Raw genomic sequence first — 14,516 nt, forward strand, 5'->3', positions numbered from 1 at the left:
TAGCTTAGTCCCTGTAAGAAGGGTATAGCTGAAGGGAGGGGCTCACACTTTTGTGCTTAGTGTCGCCTCCTAGTGACAGCAGCTATACCCATGGTCAAGCCTGTGTCCCCCAATGATACGGATGAGAAATCAGACCAACGTTCCCTTGAATCTGAGTACAGCATCAAGAACTGTCACTTTTAAGGCTAATGCACACAACCATATTTTGCAGATTGCACATGGACTCCATTTCTATGGGTCTGCCAAAAAAAAAAAGCGGCACTTGGATGTCATCCGTGTACTGTCCGCATCCGTATGTCCATCACGCAAATTATATATATATATATATATATATATATATATATATATATATATATATATATATATATACCCTATTCTTGTCTGTATTGTGGATGTAGTGATGAGAAAAAAAAAAAGCGGATTACACACGGAAGTTAGCCACCAAATCTCTGGTTTCCAGACTGCAATATGGACACAGTCGTGTGCATGAGGCCTTATACTGTGAATGGCAAACTCTCAAAAATGTTTGTCATGGGGCAGGTAAAGTAGTCAACAAATCTCATCCTACATCTATAGTAGAGTTGTTGCGATACCAAATTTTTGATTCGGTTTCGATACCATGAAAAAGTATTGCGATACTCGATACCATTCGATACCACGCGAAAAAAATAAACAAAAAAAGCCACGTGCATTCCTCATTTTTAAAAATGGCGAATCGCGCAGTTTTTATTTTATTTTTTCTGTTCCGGCATTCACCACCTAGATTTTTTTTTTATATTTTAATAGTTTGGACTTTTCTGACGTGGCGATGTAATATGTTTATTTATATATTTTATATGTGAAATTGGGAAAAGGGGGGTGATTTATACTTCATATTTTAGTGTTTTGTTTTTTTTTCACTTTTTATTTAATAACTATTTCCCCCCTTAGGGGCTAGAACCTGGGATCTTTCATCCCTTTTCCTATTCACCCTGATAGATCTCTATCAGGGTGAATAGGACTCCACACTGTCCCTGCTGCTCTGTGCTTTGTGCACACAGCATCAGGGATGTTACCATGGCAACCAGGGCTTCTGTGGCGTCCTGGCTGCCATGGTAACGGATCGGAGCCCCAGGCTTACACAGCTGGGGCTCCGATCAGAAGCTGCCACTGCACCACCAATGAGGGGGAGTGGAGAGGTCCCTGTGGCCACTGCCACCAATGATTTTAATGGGATGGGGGGATTGAGGGGGAGGGGGTGCACTGCACCACCAATGATTTTACCCCTTTATACAGGAGGCGGGTACTAGCAGATCAGCGGCAGTTAACTGCCGCTGATCGCAGCTCCCTGTCAGGGGCAGGGTGCCGGCAATGCGATTCTGCTGCCGGCACCCGCCTCCTGTATGTGTTAAAGACTGACTACTGTATATGAGTCCAGACTTTCACTATTAGGCCACACAGAGCGGCGCCCAGCGATGTCTCAGCACTCACCATTAGTCCTGGGCGCCGCTCCGTTCGCCCGCAGTGCCCCATTACTGTCTCCTCTCCTGCTCCACATGCTGCTGATTACTATCGGAGCGATGGGAGGAGACATCAGCTTCACTAGTGGGCGTTCCTTCTCCCTGGCTGTAGCGCTGTCCAATCGCAGCGCAGGGAAAAGGAACGCCCACTAGTGAAGCTGATGTCTCCTCCCATCGCTCCGATAGTAATCCTATCATTGGTGGCGCAGTGCGCCCGCCCCTCCTCCGCCCCTCTCTTCTCATTGCCGCCCCTCCTCCAGCCCCTCTCTTCTCATTGCCGCCCCTCCTCCGCCCCTCTCTTCTCATTGCCGGCAGCGGCAGCAGCACAGGGGGAGGGAGGACAGCTTCCTTCTCCCCGTGCTGCTGAGAGAGAACATGAGCGCGCCGATAGCAGCGCGCTCATGTTCAGAGATACTAGACTGCGCAGAAGCGCAGCCCAGTATCGAAAAAAACGGAAATCCCGGTATCGTATCGATACCGGGACAAAAGTATCGATTGGGTATCGAAATTTCGATACCCGCAACAACCCTAATCTATAGAGATAGATATTGCATGCTTTACTTGCCCCTGCACAAAGATTCTATAGAAGAGTGAGTAGGCTCTCCTGGAAAACATTTATATATTTTTTTTTTTTGCAGGGCTTCACAATTTGGAATAATTGGATAAGACAGAAAAATGGTTATTGGACTCTGCATCCACAGTTAACTAGACTGTCGGACTTAATTTAGGCAGGGGGTAATCAATGGCTCATTTGTCTTACAGCTCATGTACTTCATGACATATTTGTGCACTTACGTACTAAATAGAAACTGGTAATAAGAATATTGGATCTGTTAACAGGAGGCAGTGCAATATTAATCTGGAAAAAGTGAAAACAATAGTAAATTATTATTATTATTTTTTTTTCTACAAAGCGGCTAGATTTTAATGATTAAAATAAGTAAAGGTAGAATTTCTTTCTACCCCAAATTTCCATATTGTTATTAATATGAAGTAAAGCATTACCATTATTTCTTTCTCCACAGTTGCCCAAGAAGATCTTTATGTCTATTTCTTTGAAGAAGATTTAAAAAACTTTACTTACCCTGATACATGGGAAAATGCTCGTCTCTCCACGCATCAGAATGTACTAGTAACAGCAGACAGGTAAATGTATTATCTGTATATCAACGTGTGAAATGAATAACTAATTCATGCCAGTAGGTATATTGCATTATACTTTAGTATTCTTGTGCTACAAATGAACTATTGTGTTTTTTTTTTTTCTTCTTCTCTCATTGCAGCCCTCAGAGTACAAGAGAGCATTCCTCACAGACACCCCAGACTCCGCACTCTGTCTTTGCACCTAGTGAAAAGGATACACAGAAACTTTTGCAAACTCCAGAGCTGTCTGATCTGGAGTCTCTTCCGTCACAACTAAACCGCTCTCTTTTAGCAGAGAAAGAGGAGGATGCAAGGTAATATTCGCACTTAAACTGGCCATACACATTAGATTAATGTCAGCTGAACCTGCTGACTGTAATGTGTAAGGGGGCCTCCTGACTTTCCCAACAGCTTTAAAGATGTTGGCTACTTTACAATTTTGGTTACTCAGTCTGTGTCACTGTTTAAGTTGTCCTCACTAACATCCATCCAGATTATCTTTTTTATTTAACTATTCCTGGCCTGTGCCCCTGTAAATAGCACCTATGGATTGCTTTGATAACTCTGACCTGCATATATGACATCATAGAGTATGGCTGCATAGGCTCCCCCATCCTGCTAGCATTGCGCGCTTCATTCCCATTTTGTACTGCGCAGACTCCACATCAATTGTTCATCTGCGCAGTAGAAAAAATTCTCTGCCCCCAGTGTCCTAACTAGAGCACAGCTGAAGAATGCGAGCATCCAGCACAGCAGGCTTTGACGGTGTTAATGCTCTCTTTTCCTTGCTTCTGAAGCTGGGACACTGGAGGCAGAGAATAATTTCTACTGCGCAGATGCCAAACACTCTGTGGAGTCTGCGCAGTAGAAAACGGGATGGGCGTGCACACTGCCAGCAGAATGGGGAGCCTATTGAGCCCTTTTCTATGATGTCATATATGGGGGCCAGAGTTACCAAAGCAATCCATAGACCTGGTTTACAGGAGCACCAGCCAGAAATAATAAAAAGACAAGAAAACAAGAATGATCGATGGATGTTAGGGTACTTTCGGCACTTGCGGCAGACGATTCCGGCAGGTAGTTCCGTCGCCAGAACTGTCTGCCGGATCCGGCAATCCGGACGCAAACTGGTGGCATTTGTCATCCGGATGCTGATCCTTCTGACAAATGCTTTGAAATACCAGATCCGTCTCTCCGGTGTCATCCGGAAGAATGGATCCGGTATTGATTATTTTTTGCATTTTTAAAGGTCTGCGCAGATCGGAAAACTGGATCAGTTTTGCCGGAACACTTAATGCATTTCAATGTAAATTAATGCCGGATCCGGCATTCTGGCAAGTGTTCAGGATTTTTGGCCGGAGAGAAAACTGCAGCATGCTGCGTTATTTTCTCCGGCTAAAAAAACATAGGAGGGACTGAACTGATACATCCTGAACAGAATGCTCTCCAATCAGAATACATTAGGATAAAAATGTGACTGAACTCAACACCGGAAAATAAAAACGCTAGTGTGAAAGTACCCTAAGTTAAGACCGCTTCAGCAGTGACATATAGACCCCTTTCAGACAAGCGAGGTCCATGCATCGGACTCGCAGTGTGAGTATGCAGCAGCTCCCGTCCTTACCTCCCAGCACTGACTGGGTCGTATAGCATTATATTAATTTATAATGCTATGTAACCCTGACAGTTCTGGAATGTATTGGATAACACTGACAGCATTATGTTAACCAAAAAATAATACAAAGTGGCCAACCTTTTTAACCCTTGGGATACCAGCTCAGTACATTTACAGCGCTGGAAGCGGGGTCTGAAATCCCAGCGCCGTAGAGCTACGGCGCTGTGTACATTCGGTCCCTGAGCGAAATCGCTCGGTGACCGGGGTACGATGGTTGCTCTGTACGGCAGGCAGCCATGTTTACTAGGGGCACAGGGAGGTATTTTCGCCCCCCTGCAGCCCCGATCGCTGCTATTGGCTGGATTCCGCAGACATGCGCATTGCAGCTCTGGCTGTGATACGGAGATGCAGGGGGGGCGGGGGGTGTCATGTGGAGGTGACCGGTGCTGAACAAGTCAGCACCGGTCTCCTCCTTGGTAAGACGGGGGACACCAGTGTTTTGGGTCCCCTGCCAGCGCTGCTATTGGCTGGAACGATGCTCCAGCTAATGGCAGCGCTATAGCTGCACAGGAAGAGGCAGAACTTCCCTGCATGCAGCCATTCTAGCTGGTGACTGCGTGCAGAGAGGTTCTGTGTCTTTCTGAGCTGCTGTTGGCGCACCACCACTGCGATTTAACCCTTTCCTGCTGAAAGAAGAAGAAAAGAACAAAAAAAGAAAGATGATCATCTGGAATAGCTGCACTGATTTAATTTTTTTATTTTATTTGCAGCTGTTCCAGACCCCTCTGTCCCTTCCTGCCCCCCTTCCTCCCTGTCCTTTTTTTTTTTTTTACTGGCACCATATGGTCCGTGCACTTTTTTTGGTCTTTTTTTTTTTGCTTGGCTGTGACCGCCAAGTGCTGTTCAGTGCGTACCTGCCTGATCAGCACCTAGGGATTTTGTGTGCTGTTTTTTACTGATAGTTAGGGCTTTATATAAATATAGATTCTTGCCTCCGATACTGAGTCTGCCAGCGAGGGAGAAGAGGATGCCACTTTCCTCTACCCCCTCATCATCTTCATCATCTGCTGATGATGGACCCTCTAGAAGGCGCTCCAGTGTAGCAGAGGAGGCAGCCCCCCAGAGTGAGCCCACATGGACCCCACCCCCTGAGAATTTTCAGCCCCATATTCCTGAGTTTGTGGGCAACTCAGGAATTCAGATAGACGGGCTTCACTGAAATTGATTTTTTATTTTTTTTCAAATCTTTTTCTCTGAAGATTTTATAAATTTCATGTTAGCCTAAACAAATTTATACGCCCAGCAATTTATTTCCCAGCACCCTACATCGCCATTCGCTAGACCCCATGTACCCCAGTAAATGCAGCAGAGGTGATGACCTTGCTGCATATGGGCATAGTAAAAAAAAAAAACTAAGATTAATCAGTATTGGAGTGCGGATGTCTTGTACCACACTCCAATTTACAGTAATACCATGGCCTGTAATCGATTCCAAGCAATTCTGAAATTTTTGCATTATAACGATAATGCACAGTGCCCACCCCAGAATGACCCCGCATTTGACCGTCTGTTCAAAATTAGGCCCGTCCTTGACCACTTCAACGCAAAGTTTTCAGAAGTGTACACCCCAGAACAAAATGTCTGCATAGACTAATCCCTGTCACTTTTCCAAGGGAGGGTAAGATTCCGCCAGTACCTGCCCAGCAAGTGGGCAAGGTATGGCATAAAACTGTATAAAGTCTGTGAGAGTAGCTTTGGGTACACTCACAAGTTCTGGGGTTATGAAGGGAGGGACACCCGGATTGAACCCCCAGAATGCCCCCTCGTCCTAGGAGTTTGAAGATAGTGTGGGACTTACTGCACCCACTGCTGGATAAGGGTTACCATCTATACGTGGATAATTACTACACGAGTCTACCACTGTTCCGGTCACTAAGTTCCAGAGGTACTGTGGCGTGCGGCACAGTACGCAAAAATCAGAGAGGCCTCCCTAGATGCCTGGTAGGGCAACCACTAAGAAAAGGAGACAGCCATGCTCTCCTCAATGAGAACATGTTAGTGGTTAAGTACAAGGACAAGAGGGATGTCCTTGTACTGACCACTATTCACAGTAACACCAGCTCCCCTGCCGCTGTACGTACCACTACCACTGTCCCTAAACCAGACTGCATTCTGGACTACAAAAGGCACATTGGGGGAGGGGGGGGGGGGTGTTGATCTTTCAGATCAAGTTCTGAAGTCCTACAGTGCCACATGAAAAACAAGTGTGGTAGAAAAAGCTGGCCGTGCATACATACTATTAAGATCTAAAGGCCAGACAAGAACATTCCTACAATTTCAAGAGGTGGTGATAAAGGCCCTATTTTTTCCAAACCAAGCAATGGAGGGCCCCAGTACTTCTGCAAGTTAAAGTGCCCGAGTTGTACCAGGGCAACATTTCCCTGGTGAAGTCCCCCAAACAGCGAGGAAGGGAAGGACCCAAAAAAGATGCAGGGTGTGTTCCAAAAGGGGGATAAGGAAAGACACCATTTACCATTGCGAAACCTGCCCCGAAAAAACCTGGCCTGTGCATCAAAGATTGTTTCAGAATCTACCACTTATCCATGGAGCATTAATTTAATTTCATCCTTTATGTACCCTGTAGTTTTACCACCTTTATATCTCTGATTTAGTCCGCATAACTTACATATCCACTTTTCACCAACCGCTACATATTAATTTCTGTGAAACACCTGTTAGGTCAAAAATGCCCTTTCCCCCCCTTAAAATGTTCGTACGGAGGTGCTCTTTCCAAAATGGGATCACTTGTTGGGGTTTTTCATTTCTGGGGACCTCAGACATGTCACCTAAAATACATGTCTGCCAATTCAGGTCTGCAAAAAAAAATTTCTCGCCCATATTCATTGGGGGACACAGAAACCGTGGGTATAGCTATGTCCTCTAGGAGGTGTTGACACTAGATAAAGCTGTTAGCTCCTCTCCTGGCAGCTATACCCCCTCCAGCCTGGAGAGAGAGCTTCAGTTTTTTCTAGTGTCAATAGGAGGCAAGACCTCCCTGCTCTGCTGGGATCTCCTAAAGATTTCTTATTTTTCAGATGGGAAAACAGTGGACGCCTCGCCTCCCTGTTCTCCTGGGGTTGAGTTGCGCCAGTGCCGGTCACCCACACTGCTGCCTCCCCCACAGAAGACAAGGTGGACCAGGGCAGCCTCGCTCCCCTGCATCCCGCCAGCCAAGGGGTCACCTAGGTCCGGCAAAGAGAAGACCCCCCCGCCATACCAGGCGCCTGCCACTCCGGTGCCAGCTGCTGAGAAGGTGACTTTGAGGGTCCACATAGGGAGGGTGAAGTGAAGAGGATGAGAGAGGTGAGTACACTGGACTAGGTAAGTGTTAACCCTCTCCCTCCTTTCCTATTTCAAGGGTTCTACGGAAATAGCTCCCAACTTGACCAGACACAGGCTTAATTTTTTTTTACTAAGCCCAGCACCACAGTCTTCCCTCCCCCTCTGTGCCGTCGGTACTTGGGCACATAGGGGGTTAATGACATTTAATCACAGCGGGCGACCGTGCGCACCGCTTTGGTCGGGTGTAGAGTAGATGCAGAGTGCCTGCACATAACGCAGGGTTGGACCTCTGATCTCCCCTTGTCTCCGCTCCCCAGCGATTATCATCCCCTGGAACCGGGCGCCTAAGAGTGCGCCGCTCCAGGAGGGTAACACCAGGATCGGTCCGGGAACCGCAGAAATCTGGCCCCGCCTGATCACTCCGGCCAGCGCGACATTCTGCCTGCGCAATCCAGCCCCGGCTTGTGGCCTCCCCAGCATGCGTGCACAGCGGGCGCATTTCTCTGCAGTCCGGCGCGTCTTCACTTACAGTGATACGCTGTGTCTGGTGAACGCGCTGCCCTTCGGCCGGCCGCGGCATGCAGCGCTGTCCTTGGGGTTCTTAGCATTGTTGGTACTTTAGGCCCCGGCTTGCGGCCTACTAGCCCGCACTTCACCTGGGGAGGGGGGGCGGTCTGGCGCGAATTCTTCCCGCCTTGCCCTCCCCTCCCGTCCCCTTCCCCAGTAGCTCAGAGCCCCGCCCTCTGTTCTGGCAGTTAACCCTCCTGGTCAGCCATCTCTTGAGGCTGGCACAGGATTTCATGGGTTTCTATCTGCGGGGCTTTAATGCTGAGGGTTTCACTCCTCTGCCTCTTGGCCAATTACCACCTGAGCAATCGTGGGCATCTCAGTTTTAACAAATTAAATAAATGTCCATTCGGGTCCTCCCCCCCCCTCAGTCCTAATCACTGCAGGAACCCCCCCGTCAGTATTAGACTGGGCCCCCCCAGTCAGAGGAGGACCCTTCAGTTTTCCATTCACCCTCCGGGGTCAGTTTGGTTGATAAAGCGCTTCCTGCGCAATCCACTGGTACATCTGGATATTTCCTTTTCACCCTCTGGGGCCGTTTGGTTGCACAGCGCTGCCTGCGCAATCCAATTGTGTGCATCCGGACCTTCCCAATCACCCTCCGGGGTCGTTTGGTTGATAAGCATCACCTGCGCAATCCGATTGTGTACATCTGGATCGTCCTAATCACCCTCCTGGGTTGTTTGGTTGATAAAATGCGCAATCCAGGTGGACATCCAGACCTTCCCAGTCTTCTGGGTCGTTTTGGTTGATAGTGATGCTTGCGCAATCCCATGGTGGACATCCGGACCCTCCTAAGCACTCTCCGGGGTCGTTTGGTGGATTAGCACCACCTGCGCAAATCCAATGGTGGACCACTAGACCTTCCCACTCACCTGCGGGTCGTTTGGTTGATATTCTCCACCTGCGCAATCCAATGGTGGACCTCTGGACTTCCCAATCTCCCTCCAGGGTCGTTTGGTTAATAAAGCACCGCCTGCGCAATCCGGTGAGTGAACCTCTAGAAGTTCCCATTCCACCCCTGGGTAGTTTGGTTGATAACTCCCACCGACGAGCCTGCGTCTGCCATGGGCAAGATTTGGAGAGGTGAGACTGTACACAGCAAGCCAGAGCAGGATATATTCCTCCTCGGTCACCTCCACACCCCCACCCTTCCTCCCTAGGGTCACACTCAGACGCACCCTCCCTCCCTGGAGAGGTTCGGTCTGAAGGGGGGGGTCAGTGTTTCGGTCCCTGCCGTGATTCCGGTGCGATCTTCCAAGATGGCGTCCGAGGTAGACAGCAGTACTTGTCTTATGCATTACCCCCTTCCTTAGGCGGAGTATTTGCACTACTACTGGATGCAGTACTCCCTTGGATATTACCTCCCTCTATTGGGGTCTAACCGCACTAGAACTGTTTCAGTGCCGGCAGTAGGCGTTCCTCCTTTTAGTAGCTGGCGGAACTGGATTCCCACAGGGGACAGCACTTACTGTAGGCGTTTGCCTTCTTCCATAGGTGGCACTAAGGCATTATCCCTGGTTCAGTGCTTACTGTATGTTTTAACCCCTTACGTAGGTGGGGTATTGATACGGGACTCTCCTTATGCCTTGCCTTTTCCGTAAGAGGCGTATTCTCTCTACTTGGATTCAGTTCTTGCTAGATGCATTACTGCATTGTCACCCTTCATGGTGGAGTATTACACTACCACTGAGTGCAGTGCTTGCCGTAAGCATTGCCCCATTTCATTGGTGGGATAATTGCAACATTGCCCCTTCCACAAGTGATCCACTACCGTGGGGAATGAGTACGCATCTTGGATGTTGCACTTCAACTACGCCACGGCTAAAGATGCCTTTAATTCTTCTAGAAGTGGTGCGTAGCGAGTATCGATACACGCTGTTGCCCTGTATTCTTCTTCTAATGGTATTTCGGTGCCGCCAGTGGATAATGTGGCTGTTTCCACGTTGTGTCCTTTTCCTTCGATGCTGGTTTGGAACATAAATATGACAACCTCTCTCCTCAGGGGGTTGCCCAGCGTCACTCATGGGTCCTAGCATCCCCTATATCCATGGTCCTCCTCTGTTCCAATGTGTCTCAACAATATGTAGTGCGTACACCATGGCACGTAATTTTGTGCTTACGTTCCAGCAAGTCGAGTGTTACACTGACTCTATATTCCCTATCCACCATTCCTGATGTGGGAAGTGGTTGTGCTGGCACTCTGGTTTAACTTTGCAGCGTGTTTTCCTCCGCTAGTGCAGATTTTACGCTGGTACTAGCGTTCGCAGTCGCTGCAGTGGGACAATCCCTCAGGTAGTGGTTCTACCCTGACGCTGGCTTGGCGGTTGTTCCTGTTCAACGCCCTTCCCAGGTGGAGTGTTTAAGATTAGCTCTCTGTCCCTGGGGCAGTATGAGACCATGGCTTCTACCGGATTCCTCTAGTCTGCCCCTCAGTTTGTGCTGGCAGGGCACGCTGCGGCTCCTACGGTACGGGGGTCCTGGAGTAGCCTTTACGTACTCTGGCTCCCCCTGCACGGCTCCTTCGTCAGGTGACGGATTCTTCTAACGCCAAATTCAGTGGCGTACGCTGCATGGCCGCCTCCTTAGGCGGAGTATGGCACTGCCACTATCATTCGGTGGCTTCTTCTGTGTAGTGCCAGTCTCAGATGGGGAATGGGCTTCGCCCTGCCACTTTTTTTCCTTCTGGTTTTTCCTTCTCTGGCTCAGGGTTCACGGCCTCTCCGCAAACCTTGGTAGCTCCTACGTTACTACTTCCCCTCATCTACGTTGATGCAGGGTCTTGGTTCTGTGTTTTTTTTTCTTCCAGTCTTGTTCCGGACCAACTTTTGGGCTGTGACGTTTTCCCATATCCCCCTTTCTATTGGTCCTGGGTGTACTACCCGTATCCACAACTACCTCTCTTAAAGGGATTCTGTCACTAGGTTTGACCCCTGTCAGCTAAACATATGCTGATGTTCAGGGCGTCTTCACGATTCCTAATGTGGGCTTATAAATGTCATCTGTGGGCTTATTTAGCTAAAAAACTGCTATTACTAACCTGTCAGTCAAACAAAGGGGATGTTAATGGGTGCAAGATGCCCACCGCCGTTCGTGCCGCCTTTCAGGACTTCTGCGCCGCCTCCTAATCCTCTGTGCCGCCTCTCGCTCTCCCTCCCCCTCCTTCTGCTGTAAGATCTCGCGCTTGCGCACAGGGCTCTGCGGACTTCTCCATTTGGCTTCTTACAGCGAAGTGCGCATGCGCCGACACTTCGCTCAACCCCTGTATGTGCGAGATCTTACAGCAGAAGGAGGGGGGAGGGAGGGAGAGCGAGAGGCGGCACAGAGGATTAGGAGGCGGCGCAGAAGTCTGGAAAGGCGGCGCTGGGCACGAATAGCGGTGGGTGCGGCCGGCATCTTGCACCCATTAACATCCCCTTAGGCACCTTATTTGTTTGACTGACAGGTTAGTAATAGCTGTTTTTAGCTAAATAAGCCCACAGATTACATTTATAAGCCCACATTAGGAATCGTGAAGACGCCCTGAACATCAGCATATGTTTAGCTGACAGGGGTCAAACCTGGTGACAGAATCCCTTTAAGACTTGACTAGTGACTGCCATGTCAGTCCGATGTAGTCATGCCTTTTCACTGCACATTCTGTGGCTAGACTACGAGACTCGCCACGCCACGCCAGGCTCAGCGGGGGTGCTGTCACGACTGTTGATGGAGTTTTTCGTCCCTGGAACGGAACTCCCCTTCTATTCTCCTCGAGGCAGGGGTTTTGTCTCTCATTTTGGTCTGGTCGAAATTTCTGTCGTGCAGGGTTACTACACTGTCAATACACGGTCGCTGAATGAACTCCTTATTGTCTCTACTTCTACCTATCCAATGTATTGATTCCTTGGCTTGCGGTTGGACATGCCTCATTCAGGCGTTTTTTTTTTCTCTGTAGTTTATCAGCCAGCTTCTCAGCCTCCCCACAAGCCTCTTCGGCTCGGGGGACATTGGTGGACCACTTACCATTTCCGTGGAGCGCTTCCCTTTAGCAGGAGTGGATCCTACAGTTCTGGGTTTTTGGTTTAACCCTCGGTTCCTTGATGGGCCGGGTTCGGCGATTTGTATCCTTTTCCAGCGTCCTCTGACTCACCCAGGGCCCATGATACCTTCCTTCAGGGAATGGCACATACGGTTCCTCTGTACCGTCCTCTTTTTTTTTTTTTTTTTTTTTCGCCTTGGGATCTGAACTTAGCCCTTTCAGCGCTCCGGAATTCTCCCCTTGAACTCTTGCGGGATATGTCACTCCGACTCCTGTCCTGGACGGTAGTTTTTTCTTGTGGCTATCACGCCCATCAGACGGGTGTCCGTGTTGGGGCGCTCTCTTGCAGAGAACCTTCCTGGTTCTCGGCAAGGATAAGCGGTTCTCCGGCCCGTTCATTCCTTTCTCCCGACGGGGGTTCTCGGATTTCCATTTCAATGTAGATATTGTCCTTCCATCACTGTGTCTCTCCCCTTCACACCCTAGGGAAAGGGAGTTAGACCATTTGGATGCCGTCAGGGCTCTGACGTTTTATTTGCCGGCCTCCAGTTCCTTCCGGCGTACGGATCCCCCTTTTTTTTGTCATCCCGGAGGGTCCTCGCAAAGCATTGGCGGCCCCCAGGGTGGCAATGGCACGTCTGCAATTGCTGAAGCATACTGCACCTGGGGCAGGGTTCCGCCCTTCGGTGTTACAGCTCACTCCACCAGAGCGGTAGGCTCTCTTGGACTTGGAGGATTCAAGGTTCGGCCGCGCAGTTGTACAAGGCGGCTACTGCTTTCCTTACGCACATTCTCAAAATTTTGCCAGGTGCATACTTATGCATCGGCGGGCGCTGCCTTGGGCCGCATAGTCTTGCAGGCAGCAATTCTTAGTTGCCTGAAGGGGCGCTTGCTCCATGGGTCTGTGGTTTTCCCTCCCTGTGGACTGCTTTCGGACGTCCCACGGTTTCTGTGTCCCCCAATGAATATGGGGGGCGAGAAAACGAGATTTTTGTAAAACTTACCAGTATAATCTTTCTCGCTCATCATTGGGGGACACAGCACCCACCCAGTATTGTTGTTCGGCCACAGTCGTGGCTGTTGCTGGTTAGAACCTAGTGGGGTTCTTAGCATTGTTGGTGTTCCACGTTGTTTCGTTGGTTTACTTGCTTCTCCTACTGCTTCTCACAAACTGAAGCTCTCTCTCCAGGCTGGAGAGGGTATAGCTGCCAGGGGAGGAGCTAACAGCTTTTACTAGTGTCAACGCCTCCTAGAGGACATAGCTATACCCATGGTCTCTGTGTCCCCCAATGAAGAGTGAGAAAGAGATTTTACTGGTAAGTTTTACAAAAATCTCGTTTTTTTACACTTTGCCTCTAGAGACCTGCTGTGCGCCAATACGACAGGCTACAAGCACATATGGGGTGTTTGCAAAAAGGGGAGAAAATGGGGAACATATACTGGGGTGCATTTTCTCCTTTAACCCCTTGTGAGAAAGTGAAAAATTGGGGTCTGCTAGTAATTTTTCATTTTTACAAATGTGTGCTTTGAAATGCTTTCTCTAGTATTTCTGCCTTCTGCGAGTCACCGGTTTGCTGAAAAATGCCCTTTCTACCACTTAAAATGTTTGTACAGGGGTGGCTCTTTCCAAAATGGGGTCACTTCTTGGGGTTTTTATCATTTCTGAGGACCTTAGGAATTTATTGAATGCGACATGACACCTAAAATAAATGTGTGCCAATTCAGGTCAGCAAAATCCATATTTAGCTGTTTGAGCGCACAACAGGGCTCTAGAGTCATACATCATTTTTTGAGCACATATGGGGTGTTGGCGTATTCGGGGGGGAAATGGGGAACAAAATGTGGGTGCATTTTGTCCTGTTACCCCTTGTGAAAGTGAAAAATGTGGGTGTAAAGCAACTTTTTCTGGAAAAAAATTTAATTTTTCATTTTTACAACTAAGCGTTTCCTAATTCTGTGAAACGCCTGATGGGTCAAAGTGCTCGCTACACACCTTGAAATATTCCTTGAGGGGTGTAGTTTCTGGAATGGGGTCACTTTTTGGGGGTTTCCACTCTAGGGGTACCTCAGGGTGTGTTCAATTGCAAGATGGCGCCTGTCAATTATTCTGGTGAAATCTGTCTTTCAGAAGGAAGCCATTTGGTGCTCCTTTACTTCTGACCCCTGTGGTACGCCCATATAGCAGTATACAAGCACATAAGGGGTATTGCTCTAATCAGCTGAAAAGGGGCAATACATTTCAGGGCTCCAGATGGCGACCAAAATGGTCGCCAATGCGACTTAGAATTTACAAATGGCGACAAGACTTTTTAGTCTTGTCGCCATTTGCGAC

General features: G+C 48.7%; 1 protein-coding gene across 3 annotated transcripts in view; it reads left to right on the top strand.

The window, feature by feature from the left end:
• Positions 1-14,516, top strand: part of LOC121008983 (minichromosome maintenance complex component 3 associated protein) — a 71,765-nt gene that overhangs the window by 52,823 nt on the left and 4,426 nt on the right. For all 3 annotated transcript variants that reach the window (XM_040441840.1, XM_040441841.1, XM_040441842.1), the window contains exons 26-27: positions 2,525-2,645; positions 2,783-2,956. In XM_040441840.1, coding sequence (XP_040297774.1) covers positions 2,525-2,645; positions 2,783-2,956 — 295 coding nt within the window. The remainder of the gene's footprint in view (positions 1-2,524; positions 2,646-2,782; positions 2,957-14,516) is intronic.

This window comes from Bufo bufo, chromosome 7 (assembly GCF_905171765.1).
Source record: "Bufo bufo chromosome 7, aBufBuf1.1, whole genome shotgun sequence".
Taxonomy (NCBI): Eukaryota; Metazoa; Chordata; class Amphibia; order Anura; family Bufonidae; genus Bufo; species Bufo bufo.